Below are 15,081 nucleotides of genomic sequence, written 5' to 3' on the forward strand. Positions count from 1 at the left end.
TACAGTATAAAGTAAATAGTGGTGTTGTTCAAAGGGGTTCTGAATAATTTCTGTTTCTGCACGAGATAGCTGTTGGAAAAGCAGGGGCGGGGTTTGCCTGGCTTGAATTATTCCATCAGCCAATAGGCAGCGTCAGAGCCGGGTGATGGACAGGCACGGCCCCTGCAGAACGCACCGCCCCCCTATGACTCTGTGTTTTATTCTGTTTTTAGAGCAGCAGCGTCACATGTTGTTTTTCTCCAGGATCAGATCAGTCCCTTGGTGCGGTCCCACTGCACAGTTGCTTCTACCGTGGTGGACAGCGGACACAGCTACCGGTGTCTGCGATGGATTAGATACAAAAAACAGATATCTTTCAAGTTATTTAGCTGCGAGTTAAAAAAAAAAAAAAAAAGAAAAGGAAAAAGGAGTTTGCTGATCTGGAACTCACGTGGTGAGAAATGGCAAGTCCTCCGGCGACGGGTGGACACCTGTTATCTAATGGGACGAACGGTGTGAAGAAGTACGGATACCTGAGGAAGCAGAAACACGGACACAGGCGCTTTTTTGTGCTCCGGGAGCCGACCGAGCGCTGCCCTGCCCGGCTCGAGTATTATGAAAGCGAGAAGAAATGGAGAAACAAGTCCGCCGCGAAACGGGTCATAACTTTGGACTCATGTCTGTGCGTAAACAAACGGGCCGACGCCAAACACAAGCACCTTATCGCCCTCTACACCAAGGACGAGTACTTCGCCGTGGCTGCAGACAACGAGCAGGAGCAGGAGAGCTGGTACATGGTGTTGACAGATCTAATAGCCGAGGGGAAAATGTACGACAGCCCCGCTTCCACCTCCTCTTTAGTGGGCTTTGAGGAAGCCAACTACGGACTCATGACTCCTGCAGCAGCTGCCTATAAAGAAGTATGGCAGGTCAACTTGAAATCCAAAGGCTTGGGTCAGATCAAGAACCTCACTGGAGTGTACAGGCTGTGTTTGTCCAGCCGGACCATCAGCTTTGTCAAACTGAACTCAGAAACAGCTGCTGTCAGTTTACAGCTCATGAACATCAGGAGATGTGGCCACTCAGACAGCTTCTTCTTCATAGAGGTGGGTCGCTCAGCGGTCACTGGGCCTGGGGAGTTCTGGATGCAGGCGGAGGACTCCGTGGTGGCACAGAACATCCATGAGACCATTCTTGAGGCCATGAAGGCCATGAAAGAGCTGTCTGAGTTCAGGCCGCGGAGCAAAAGCCAGTCCGCTAGCACTAACCCCATCTCTGTGCCCACACGACGGAACCTCAACAACCTCCCCCCCAGTCAGACGGGCCTGGTGAGGAGATCCAGAACAGATAGCATGGCAGCCACGTCCCCAGGGAGAAAGTTCACATCCTGTCGGATAAGAACGGCCAGCGAGGGGGACGGAAGCGTGACCCGGCCTGTGTCCATGTCCATATCTGTCAACGGGAGTCCCACCAGTCCAAACTCTGGGAAACACCTCATCAGGTCTCATACGCTCAGCAGTGGGCGCACCTGCAGGATGCTAGAGTCCTCCTCCAACCTGCATCATAGCCGGTCCATGCTGGTGTCCAACTCTCCACCGGGCACCTCCAGCCCCATCAGCATGTCTCCCAGAATGGGGGCTAGTATCTCCACTCCCGACAAAGCTAGGCGTCCTTTCAGCTGCAGCGCCTCCATCTCTGGCTCCCTCAGCGACACAGGCTTCATGCTGTGTGACGATTACAGCTCCAGCCCAGGGGAACCTAGATTCCTCCCCTTGACACGCAGTGACACCCCTGAATCTCTGTCCAGCACGCCTCCATCCCGTGACATCAGTGACCCTTGTGGCTACATGACAATGGAGGGGGGGAATGGCAGCAGGTCTGCGGCTGGCGGTGATGCTGTGGCATATGACAAGGCTTACAGGAAGCGGACGCACTCCCTCACCACACCACGTCAACAGAGGGTGGTGACGCCGCTATCCTCGGCCTCCCTGGATGACTACACACTCATGATGATGGCCCATGGACAGAACTCTCACTCTGCCTCTCCCAAAGTGTGTTACCCTGAGGATTATGGAGACGTTGAAATCGGTTCATCCAGGAGCTCCAGTAGTAACCTTGCCGATGATGGCTACATGCCAATGACGCCAGGTGTAGCAGCCCAATCTGGCAAGGTAGACAACTACGTGCCCATGAGCCCCATGTGTGTCTCAGCACCAAAGCAAATCGTGAACCCTAGGGTGCACCCTCAGGCGCCTGCCAACGGCGGCTACAAGACCAACTCCCCCTGCAGCAGCTCTCTGGAGGACAACGGCTACATGAGAATGTGGTGTAGCTCCAAATCCTCAATAGAGAGCCCAGACAGGCATGGTGAATACATGAACATGTCACCTGGAAACCCACCTCCACTCCAGACCCCCCCTGAATACTACTTGGGCCTGTTGGCTGGTGAACCTGCATCAGTGAGGTCAACTTACCAGGCTGGCTCTCTCACGCTCCCTGCTAAACTTCAGGCCTCCAAGAATGAGGAAAGCAGCCAGTATGTGTTGATGAGCCCTCAGAGTTTGAGGCAGAGGGCAGGGGAGTCAGACTATTATTCAATGATGCAGCCCAGTGCAGCTCAGACTTCACCACTGAGCCCCACTGTACCCTCCCCAGTCAGACACGGGCGGGCAGAGAGCCTGCCATACAGAGGAAGGCTCGGTAGGCCTAACAGGCTATCCCTGGACACCCTGAGGACCCTGCCCAGCATGAACGAACACCCCCTGCCCGGAGAACCCCGGAGCCCTGGGGAATACATTAAAATTGACTTCAGCTGCGCCAGATTCTCCCCACCCTCCATTGTATCCACAGAGATCCAGTCTTCACTGGGCTCCAGCGGTGGAGGCCCGGGGAGGTCCTCTCTGACAGACTACATGAACCTGGAGCTGGGCTCACGATCACACAAGGAGGCAGACACTCCCGCTGAGCCCTTGGACACACTCCCAGAGTTATCCATGTGCTTAGTCGAAGATGGAGTGTACCATCTGGATAGCGAGAAAGGGTCTCAGGGTGATGAGGTGAAAAACGATTACACTGAGATGACATTTGGCATGACCAGCTCGCCGCCACAGCTTGTTCCTCAGAACACTGCAAGGTATGTGTATCTGTTGGGAGGGAGCCATTTTAAGTGTGTTATCATTAGTAAAAATAGTGACTTTTCTGTGGGATTAATAAAGGATTTTGAATCTTTAATCTTTTGATTCAGTAGTGTACTGTGTGTTGAAACAGGCATTTTAATTACTCTGAATGAAAACATTTTTACTCAATGAATAAATGTACAATGTGTAATGGGATGTGTCTGATAATCAACATTATCACCACTAATAATGTGGAGAAAAAAAACATAAACCAATATCCATGGTTGATGTCCTTTTTAATAAAGGTATAGTTATCAAAGGGAGATGGTGGTAACAAGAAAAAGGATGGGATGTGAATTATGCAAAAGTGTCTATGACGCGACATGACGTAAATATCCTGAATATTTTAGCAATTTGATTGTATTTTAAACCTACTGGTTAGTAGCTTGATGGTCTGTTTTCTTTTACATGTATGAAAATAAAAGCTATTTTGAGACTTAACGTGTCATATTTTAAACTTTGTTATCCAGCAGCCAGAGTATCCTGGAGAGGAGGCTCTCTCTGGAGGACCAGGGAGTCCCAGGAGGCATTGGGGTCTTCCTCCTCGGGGCCACCTCTTCCTCCGCAGTGGACCCCAACTGCTCCGCCAAGGTGATCCGGGCCAATCCGCAGGGACGTCGGCGCCACAGCTCCGAGACCTTCTCTTCTACCGCCACCGTGACACCGGTCTTCCCTTCCTTCGCCCGCGGCGACATGGTGAAGAGACACAGCTCGGTAGAGAACATCTCATCCCGGAGCAGCGAGGGCTCCGACGAGGAGTACGGCAGCCCTGTGAACAGGCAGAGCTCGTCCGGCTACCCAAATGGGCTGAACTACATTGCCTTGAACCTGCTGGGCAACAGGGACGTGGAGAAATGCGAGGACCTGGCTGGCTTCAAATCCACCAGCAGCTGCAAAGGGGGTATCAATGGATTACACAGCTCACCATATGTCTGTTTGGGATTCAAGGAGGCTGCAACCACTGCCAAAGGTGAGCGAGGTTGCTGTCAGAGTTGTTGCTGCTTAATAATTTATCTAAACTTTCAACTTAAAGTCCTGCAGGTGTTATTGTTTTAAAAGGGAGAAAGTGTTTTAAGGTTGTGAAAAGGTAGCTTTTTATTTTAAACAAATGGCCAACGCAGTTTGTCTTTACTGTTAGAAAAGAGAGCTGCACTGTACAGTTTGCAGTCATATTGACAAGAAGAAAACCAAGGATGAAGGCAAACTTACGGTGGCCCTGAAGTGCAAATCACAACAGCAAATAGAAAAACGCAACAGCAAATCATAAAACACAACGGCAAATCATAAAACACAACGGCAAATAGGAAAACACGACAGCAAAATAGGAAAACACGACGGCAAATAGGAAAACACGACGGCAAATAGGAAAACACGACAGAAAATAGGAAAACACGACAGCAAATATGAAAACACGACAGCATTAACTTCTACCGGAAAAGGTAGGGCCTATCTAGGAGAGGTGAAAATCGCCTACTTTTAACAGAGAGACAGTCCGTCTGTCAAATCAGGAGGCTCCGTCCTCTGCTAGATAGGCCCTACCTTTTCCGGTAGAAGTTAATGCCGTTTTGTTTTCCTGTTTGCTGTCGTGTTTTCCTGTTTGCTGTCGTGTTTTCCTGTTTGCTGTCGTGTTTTCCTGTTTGCCGTTGTGTTTTCATATTTGCCGTTCTGTTTTCTGATTTGCTGTTGTGATTTGCACTTCAGGGCCACCGTAAAACTAGTATTTCCTCCCAGATTCAAATTCAAACTGGCTCTGTGGATTTTAAAAGTACATGAAGTACTATGTAGGTGATTCTGCTGATGCAGCTGGTGCTCTTCCTACTTCAGAGTACTTTCATATCCTGTAACATGAGTAGCGTTTTTGTGACAACTTTAACAATTGAACAGTGCCAATGGGTGTTTGTGAGAGCAGTGGCTTTTGATTTTAGTTGCTATCAGTCACACTTTTACTTTTTTGACTCATTTTATATGAGGTATTCTCAATATTCCCCACAACACGTGAACGCAGCACACGGCTGCTATGAAACTTGACCAGGCTGAGAGCTCTGAAGTAAACAAGCAGCAGCATGACAGAGCAGGACGCTGCCTCGCTGCAGCCGTCGTGGGCTGCAGATACTAAAAATACACAAGTAGATGTAAGGATTCCACCAACACTTATTATGAATGAAAGTTGTTTGTGCAAAAAATGTGACACTGAGCCCCGGGTATTTCCGGCTGTTGTTTTTCAGTTGGGTAGGCTTTAGGATGTGTTGCACATCAATGTGACCTCTATAGACCTCTTATTCCCACCATCCCATAATCAATACAGTGTCCCAGAACATCCCAATGAACCAAATAAAGCTGTGGCGTGGGATAGCAGACACTGTAAACAAAGAGGAACAGCAGAATGTTGACATTAAAGCCGGGTTTGCCCCCCTCCTGTCCTCACGCCATTTACTGGACACAGTGCGCTCACATGTGTTTGCGAGCACGTAGAAGGTTTAGAGCAGGGGGGGCAGGGGGCTAACGCTGACATGTGAGGCCCAGCACAAGTGCATATGTGTTTGTGTCCTTGTAGGCAGCAAGGGAAAACAACAAAGTAGGCAAGTTGCTAAGCATCCATGAGGTAACTGGATGTAACGGTCCACATTCCTGACTGAGCGGGTTTGAAAAGTTGCTGTGAGAGGGGCCTGTTTTTGTCCCAGCACCAGGCCATTTGAACAGAAGCTGGCTTTTTATTTCACCACGTGGCTCTTGTGTAAGAGAGAAGTTGAAAAAAAATTCTATACACGTTTATTAGTCAGTGATGTTCTGGTAAATAAAGAGCAATGTACAAACCAAAGCAGCCCACACAGTATGGAAAATCAATTATCTTCATTTATGCATTCTTTAAATGTACAACTGTGTGACAACCTTGACAGTGACATGTACTGTACATGACACAAGTAAAATGGCTGTTTTTCAGTTAAACGGGCGGTAAACTGACTTAATGATAGTCTGCTGCAGCCTAAATTTCATTTAATTTACAGCAAAATGACTCAAAACATGTGCTCGCATGATTGTTTTTATCGAAGCTGTGTCCGTTGGCACATCATCTCTACTCATGTTTTGATGGAGTACAAATATTTTTATGGTGCTAAGACAGCTTGAATATAATTAAGTAGAGAGAGGGAGGAAAAAGAGTCAAGCACATACATGTGGACTGTAGCACGTACGCATGCAGAACAGCTAGGGGTGTTTTTTTTCCCTTCTCCCAGGGATCTTGTTTTCCAGTGGTGTAGCCTGCATCCACATACACTTGGTGGAGATGTCCAGAGAGAGACTGGCCTGTTTTGTTTTCCAGTGCCTGGCTGTTTGTGGGAGAGCGAATTAATGCGTGCATAATGGGGCAGCATGGCACGTGCAGTCCATTGCCCTTCTGCCTCATTAGGCTGTTCACTTAGCAGAAGTAAGACAAGCAGAGAGGGGGAGATGGAGCACAGCCTTGTATGCTCAGTAGAAAGAGGAAGGGGGGGGGGCTCAGGCTTTTTAAAGCAATAAATAAACTCATTGGTGAGGCCCCCTTCAACTAAGGTGCATTTTGGGAGCGCAGGATGGCAGACCCGATGACTTGTTTACTGAACACTCCCACTGCTGTGTGGCGAAGTGGGGTGAAGGAGGTCAAAGTGCGCCACTGGGGTTTTTGGTGTTCATCAGGACGTCACGCTGGGCCCCCCGTACCATATGCCATTCTGACCCAAAAGTCTGCAGGTTTTCATTCCAGCAAAACACCTGCCACCGCTCTGGACGAAGATGTTTGTCAGGAAAAAGAATCAGCCCCAACAGGCGCTTAGAATTCAGCCCCCCAGCCACATGTAACAGCCTCCTTGGTGAGAAATGTGACTGCACTGTTTTGAGTCATCAAAACCCTGAAGTCATAAGCCTTTGACAGCTGGATACGTTCTTCTGGTGCTCCGCCGAGAGTTAGCTTAGATGTCTTAATGCCTGGCATAACGGACAGGTTTGTTTACCTCTTGTTTTGTCTGCGGGCCAGCCCATGTGACTCGGAGGTGGCGTTTACCTCTGCCCTTCCATCTCTTCTCGCAGCCCTGGCTAGCCACAGCTTAGCCAGGTGGATGTTCTGTACCAGACCCGGATTAGCCAAGTCAGCCGTCTCTGTTCCCGTCTGACTAATACCTTTTATCTAACGGCCCTGCTCCCACTGTGGGGATTCAAGAAGCTTGATTTGCATAGTGAGATGATTCTCACTACAGTTGGGCGTATCTAACGGTATTGATTTGATTGCCTTTACTATTCATAATCGTCATCAGGCAGTAGGTAGGGAGTAGTTAGGGATGTGTGTGTGTGTGTGTGTGTGTGTGTGTGTGTGTGTGTGTGTGTGGTTGAGGGGGAGGAATGGGGGGTAAACCACTCTGCCCTGTCTTCACACACATGCGAACACTCTTATTATACTGATTTCCCTTCCAATACCCACACTAGCACGTAAACATGCCATTATATGTCTCTTTCTCATACACATACACACACACACACACACACACACACACACACACACACACACATATCCCTACCTACTCACTCTCTCTCCGGTAATAACAGCCCACCATCTGCCGCACCCACAGGCTGCAGAGAGCATGACCATCAGCATTGTGTGTGTGTAATTCATCGGCCAGATTAGAAGCATTTGTGTCCATCTACTGAAATCCCGCTTCCTCCCAACGTCATTGAGTCGGTAGTATTTCGAGTGATGTCATCGCAGGGATGATGTGGTGGTGGGTAGATCCAAATGTACCCAGAGCACGTATATCCATGTTAATTACATTTCCTGTGATGTGTGTGTGCGTTGCGATGTCCGAGGGTGCAGCGAACGAAAGGGGTCTAGCTGCACAGCCACGCATCCCTAACTCGCTCTGAGCATGCTTGGTAGATGCGCCTGTCATTACAAGGTGATTTTGATGACATAAACTTGGGCTACTTTTTTTTTTTTCTGACATTTTATAGACCATATCTGGGTTTTTTCACTTGGCTCTCTGCTGCTCTCACACACACACACACACACACACACACACACACACACACACACACACACACACACTTAGATTTAGACATTTGGATAAGGTCTGCATTGTTACCACTGCTGGAATTCTGTTCAACATCATTACTTTGTGGCGCCCATGTGGCTATATTTGATTTTCTACGTGTCACATTTTGTTCTGGCATTGTTCTTTAAGGTGACACCTGATTATAGCCATCAGCCTGATTGTTCAATCCATTGTTGCTGCATCCCTGCACACTGGATCAAACACACACATACACACAAGCTGTTGAATAGTTTATTTACATCTGCATCAGGCCTATATTGAAGCTGAGATGTGGCAAACATTACAAAGCAGTGCAAATAGCCAAGGCAGGAAATCTAGAAATGCCATGTTACTTGATATATAGAGAACAAACATGCACACGTAACACCGCAGGCTCTTGTGTCAGAGTTTCCTGTGTGTGTGTGTGTGTGTGTGTGTGTGTGTGTGTGTGTGTGTGTGTGTGTGTGTGTGTGTGTGTGTGTGTGTGTGTGTGTGTGTGTGTGTGTCTGTGTGTCTGTGGTGTGTGTGGGGCGCTAAAGTAGGCCGGGATGTTCCAGACAGAAGCGCTAGCTGCTAGATAACTGCGTGGCCAGCGTTCCCCACATTTAGCCAGCCACGGCTCCAGATGAGATTACAGCCTCTGCAGGCGAGATTAGATGGCCTGGACTAGATCAGTGAGAGCCTGCAGCCACTCCACGGACAGCAGCTGGCTAATACGTAATGCAAGGTGTGGGCATATGTTTGCTTGAGCCTGTCCAGATTTCGGTTCATCGTAATAAAGCACAAATCACGCTAAAATAAATAGAAATATATGTTGGCTATAAAATCTGGGTAGCACTGAAGACAAATGTTCCTTCACATCAGCCATCTACTCAGTGTTTATAAGTGAACTGTATGTTTAAATAGTGAATTATATAAAATACAGGGACTTATTTTAGGATTTAGTGACTTTACATCCATAGTGTCCTCAACTAACCTCCATCCTTTTCTGTTTATGATTTTATTGTATAAAAATAGAATTAAGATGATTTTTTCAAGACTGTTTCTTTACATGTGGATTTGTGGACTGGATGAAAGCTCCAAAAATGGCAACTTTTCAGGAACTAAGAACAGCCTTTCTTTCAGCACGACGGCTGTGCATTTTTGAGGTTATCTGACAGCTTATTTAAGGGTTTCATCAGCCTTACACTGAGAGAGCTTTTCCAGCCCAAAGACAACCATGTAATCTTTGTGTGGTTTCATGACACATGGCTGCAGCAAGGATATTGTCCTCCTAAAAGCCTGTGCCCTCTCATCTCTAGGGCTTGCCTCCTTCGTCCCCTCTCCCCGTTCCCACACACACATTTAGTTGTGCAGCCCTCCCTTCACAGCTGGACTCCATCTCTTCCTGGAAGCTTCCAGTTTTCCCAGTGTCCCTCCCTCTCTCCCTCCCCTTGACCACCACTCTGCCTTAAGTAAATCCTTCCTTCTTTCAGCTTGCAATGCCCCCAACCCCTCCTCCACACGCAGGCTGTTACCAGTGGCCTCACCATCCTTAATCCATAATTACCAATGCAATATAAATGCAACCTCAGTTTTTCTCTCTGTGTATAACATCAGAGATGCATCAACTACTGTATTGCTCGCTGCCACTACTGCTAGCGCGTTCTCCTCTGCTCAGCGTATGTCCATAGCAACACGGCAGTGCGAGAGGAGACCCCCACCCCCCATCTTTCTACATCCCAGATTATGTAATAACGACCGTTGCAGACCAGTCTTCCACTTCCAGCTTCCCCCTGCTGTCCTTTAAGTGCTTCCTGGGCAAAACAGCTGGTGTGTTAAGAAATGACACACACCATCTAACCACCACACGATAGGATTGGGATGGGTTGGGGTGGAGGGGTGACCAGTCCAGGTGGAGCAGAGGGAGCTAAACACATCATGGCTGAAATGAACCAAAATGCATAATGCATAAATACCGTCATTCAACACAAATAATACACATACAACAATCACATTAACACATCCCAAATCCCTTCTATTTAACGTGTGTGTGCAGCACTCACTGTTCTTGTTATTCAAGCTGCTTTTCCCAGTGGCACCTTGTTATTGTGGCACAGAACACAGCCTAATCTGAGTCTGAATGAGTTCACACTGTACAGTATAAGACTGCATTGTTGGTATTGGTGTTGTTTGTGGGAAAATAATCTGACTACAATTTGGGGTTAACTCACTTTTTTTGACAATCAGATAGAAAGGAGGATTTAAAATATCTCTACTCATACCTGTGATACTACAGCTAATCTAGAATTGTCTCTACATGTCTCATGTATTTTGAAGTTTTATGCAGTATTCAATTGGAAGTTTGGAATTTGCATTTTTTATTAAATTACCCACAGTTCCACAAAACAAGCTGGTTATTTGCTATAGTTTGAATAATGAGTTATACTTAAAAAAAACTATGTATGTGTATATAGCAAACTTGAATGTAAACAATGCACGATTTTTTTATTTTTTATTGGCTTTGGCAATGTTTTATGAGGAAGGAAATGCATTTGGTAATGCAAATTATTTGATTGACCTAAAAGATTCACACAATGAGTTCTGGTGAGAAGTGTTGAATGTAATTATAACTTTTGATTGTATACAAAAAGACTTAACAGTGCAGCTTTAAGTCTCCATATATTTCATCACGGTTGGCCTTTAGCTGGTCCATAGGTATTTATTCACTCCCACTCCGCTAATGGCAATGCACCACATTTGTATTTTACATGTCACAAATTTGAGTAAAATTTGCTTGCAAATGGCTACAAATGTTCATCCTATAGTAGTTAATAGTATGTGATTGTTAGAACATAGCCAAAGAGTGTTGATATGATAAGATATTTCTACTACTAACTCCTTTTTCTCTCTTGTCATCTCTTTCAGACTGAAGGACTCTTCAATCCTCTGACTTGGCATCTTCACTGACCTCGAAAACCAATCTACTTTGCCCTTTCACTGGGCTCTGTGGCCCTAAAAGACTATCTGGACCCTTAGCAACACTCACAAAGACACTTTGGAAACAAGCAGGCCACCATCTATGCATGTCATGAATTCACTGAAGGCAGGCTGGGTGGCTGAGTGGGTGGATGTGTTGTTGTGTATTGGTGTGTCTCATGTTCCCTGCGCTTTCACAGGCTATTTGTCCTGTGACCTACATTTTGGCGCAAGCACAGAAGCAAAGATAGTCATATAATAACAAAACTCTAATGGTACCAAAATACTATTTATTAACTTGAGGGTAGTTTTATGACTGCCCGTATGAGTGTGAGTGTGTTTCTGAGACAAAGTACAACCAACCGGTATGACCGTGAACAATGAAACTTACTATAGAAATGGCCCAGGGAGCGATGATACCAAGGTACACTGAGTATATAACTATGTTTAGATTAGATATGTTATTTATTTTTGGAAGAGGAATGTCTGATAAGACCTACCCAATGCCTTAATGTCTATACTGTGCTAATGTTTTCTATGAAATAAGAGATAAATATTCTATTACCGTATGTCTGTTTGGACCTACATCTCTATATTGTTATTCTGTTGTGGAGAGTAAAAAGCCTAGCTTACCAGGACAAATATTATTTCAAAAATGTACATTACAGTGGAGCTGCTTACGATCTGATTTATTGTATTGATATTAAAGTATTTTCTTAATAATTTCTTATTTATTCTAACCTAGTTTATTTTTTGTCCAATTAAAGCTCTGGACTTAAAGAAATATATTTCTAAATGTCTTTAAAAGTTATGCATGTCTTTATAACTCAATTCAAACCCCACAACACCAGGCATCAGAATGCACTGTACCTCCCACAGTTAGTCACTTGAGCCTGAAAACCTCACACACTCCTACCTTCAAACCTACGGCCTGCTGTTGAGCTTGATGCAGGCCGCCCTGCTGTGAATCATTTAACTGTACAACTGTATAGTTGAGGGGCCTATGGAGGGGTGGAGCCAATGAAAAATGTCAAGGTTGGGATACAGTCGAGACGGTTTCTGGTCAACTAGTGAGGGCTGAAGTGATGGGGGAAAGGGGCCGCCATTGTCAGCAGGGCTGGACAATCATAGAGGGGAGGGGGGCTCTGCAACACCGAAAAAGTAGAAGAAAAGCGGCCACATCTGGTTCCATCATGGAGGTTCACTGGAGAACCAACTGTCTGGAAAATATATCTATATGGCAGACAGCACAAAAAGTTTGAGCTTGCTGAAGAGAATTATGTAATGTTACAGAAGAGAATTATGTAATGTTACAAGATAAAGCAAGACTATGTAACTATATCACTAAGTGATAACTATGTAACAATTACAGGATAATGCTCAATGCTAAAACATAGTATAATAGTTGGGGTTAGGGTTAAAAATCATCAAGTCACTTAACTGGTTTAGTAAAGTACCGTACAGAAGACAGTATCTAATGTTTGATAACATTAGCCACCGTCTGCTACTGGCTGACATTAGCTGCTATTAGCTACTGGCCGACATTAGCGAACATTAACCACCGTTAGCTACTGGTCATACCAGAAGCTAGCAACAAAACTCTTGTTCAAAGTGAGCTTAACAGCAGCCACTGTGGCCAAATGCTAACATGTAGTATAACACAAGTATACAAACCAACTTGGTAAATGTCAGTAACACAGCAGTATCTATCTAAAGTTTGATAACGTTAGCTAACATTAGCTACTGGTTATACCCAGGCTGTAGCAAGGGTGTTTTGTAATGTGTTATTTCTTTCAAAAGTTACATATTCTTGTTTTAATCTGAAAAAACTGAAGCTGGTCTTTGCTGCATCATTCACTGTGCCAACTCCAAATGGCTCACAACCCCTTTAGTGTACAGTAGATTGTAAAACTTTTAACCATGTCTGAATGTATCGCTGAGCTAGTGGAAACACCACAGAAAGATAATGTGGAAATGGTTTTGACAGAGTTGAATAATATTGGAACTGTACCACGCTAAGTTGTGGTATCTATCTACAGAGTCTTGAATGTGTATATTGTGTACATAGAAATAATTTAACTAAAAACAATCTATTGAAAATACATATAGATTTTACCTACATTGCAATGATATTCCTGTGTAAAGACTTTGGCTACCGATTTTTAAAAAGGGGATGGGGGTTTTTGCTTTGGGTTACTGTATGCTTTTCTCCCTCGCAGTCCCTGTGACTATATGAAAAAAAATACTCTGTCTATTTAATTATTGAGATCTCTTTGCCTTGTTGACACACTTTACCTAATTGCATATGCAATAGTGACATGAATACAATCTAGTTTACAACCGTGGAACCAAATGTGACATTGCATTGATTGATTTTCTTTTTGTGGCAAGCAGAAGCTGTTTTGCTCGTTGTACATTTCTCTTTCTGCCAAGTGTTTTGTTTTTGTCGCTGGGAACTTTGTTCTTGACATGTCTCAAAGCGCTTTCCCCATTTCTGTGTCCATGGACAGACTTTTCTTTTACAGATTGATCTTGGATTGACTCGGTCTGAATATGTCGTTGTCTTCCATTGTACAAAGTTCAATATACTGTTTATTGTGATGCTCACAAGAGATGATTATAATGATTTATAAATTCTGGTAGTCAAGTATTGCTTTTGTCTGTATTGATTATGGATAGCAACCTACAGAAATAAATGATTTATTTAAAGAGGTACAACTTTGTCTTCATTTTTTATTTCCTAAATGACAAATAGTAGTATGTGGTAATGTGTGGTATTATATTAAGACCAAAGTTATTCGTATTATTATTATAATACATTTATACAAATATAATTATTTATAGAAATACATTTTTCTAGCAGTTCAGTAAAGATAAATATAAAAAAATTAAAATGAGTGTTTTTTTAAGTACATCAATGTACTTAAAAAAACATTCATTTGGACAGGACTGTTATACAGCAATACAATATATATCTAAAGTTTGCTAACGTGCTAACATTAGCTATCGTAAGCTATTGGTCATACCAGACCAAGTAAGGCTGTAGCAGCAAAACCATTGAGTGTATTGAATTGAGACAGGTTTTATTTATTGCTTATGAATTCAACTTCTAATTTGTAAGAATAATGTGTTATTTTGTCTTTCAAATGTTACATAGTGTCACTATAATTAGTTTTTCTCCTGATGACAGATTTAAAGTAATTTAAAAACATCAGTTTGATATTGCTTAACTATAATGTTACAAACTATTTTGTCAGTGCAAAAGTATAGGCAAATTGATTGGAAATTAGTTCATCGTCCTCAAACCACTGATTATGAACGTCACAAGACTCCTAATCGAGTCCTGCGGCTTTTCTTCTCCCATATCCACTGGAATATCATGCATTTGGCACAAGGTCCAATAGCTTCCTGACTGTGTGCCGAGAGAAGGATATCCTATTGTGCCTTCATCCTGTGGAGAGTGAGGAGCTGAACTCTCCGGGCGACACTCTTTCCGTAAGTGTTTTTATTATAGACGGAAGCTGAGGCAGGAAGCTTATACTGAGCCAATGACTTCCAGCCAAGCCATGCGTCTCCAGAAAGGACTGCATAGTCAGAGTCTGGAGGTAGCAGTTTCAAAGCATTAAGTGAAAAACACATTTCACCTGTTTTTATCTCCCACACACTCTCATGCAGCTGTCAAACAGGAACCTTGTGGAGTTTTTTTTACCATGCAGTTATCTTATTACACATGTTCATTGTAAGATATAGGAACATTTTCCATTGACAAGGTTACATTTCTTATCTTTGGTTACTTATTTATGGTTCAAAAGAGACATTGAGGCTTAACAGAAGAAAAAAACTTTTTTTCATTTGGTATCTAGTCATGCAAACAATTTGGGTTTTATTTTCCAAGGTTTTGAGACTTTCGC

The 15,081-nt window shown here is 44.3% G+C and overlaps 1 protein-coding gene across 2 annotated transcripts; it reads left to right on the forward strand.

Moving 5' to 3' along the window:
• The first annotated feature begins 216 nt into the window (after nucleotides 1-216).
• LOC144512592 (insulin receptor substrate 2-like) lies at nucleotides 217-13,888 on the forward strand. Of its 2 annotated transcripts, none has more exons than XM_078243399.1 (3): nucleotides 217-3,112; nucleotides 3,626-4,125; nucleotides 11,120-13,888. In XM_078243399.1, exons 1-3 carry the CDS (start codon nucleotides 441-443, stop codon nucleotides 11,122-11,124), a joined length of 3,177 nt encoding a protein of 1,058 aa, XP_078099525.1. In that variant the 5' UTR covers nucleotides 217-440; the 3' UTR covers nucleotides 11,125-13,888. The 2 variants fall into 2 exon arrangements, with proteins under 2 accessions (XP_078099525.1, XP_078099526.1); XM_078243400.1 differs by having other exon boundaries at nucleotides 3,629-4,125.
• Nucleotides 13,889-15,081: the final 1,193 nt, after the last annotated feature.

The sequence above is a fragment of the Sander vitreus genome, chromosome 24, assembly GCF_031162955.1.
Source record: "Sander vitreus isolate 19-12246 chromosome 24, sanVit1, whole genome shotgun sequence".
Classification (NCBI taxonomy): domain Eukaryota; kingdom Metazoa; phylum Chordata; class Actinopteri; order Perciformes; family Percidae; genus Sander; species Sander vitreus.

Coding starts and splice junctions, on each gene's coding strand:
- LOC144512592 (XM_078243399.1), top strand. CDS start 441: ATGGCAAGTCCTCCGGCGACGGGTGGACACCTGTTATCTAATGGGACG. Junction 3,113..3,625: donor GTTCCTCAGAACACTGCAAG/GTATGTGTATCT, acceptor TTTGTTATCCAG/CAGCCAGAGTATCCTGGAGA.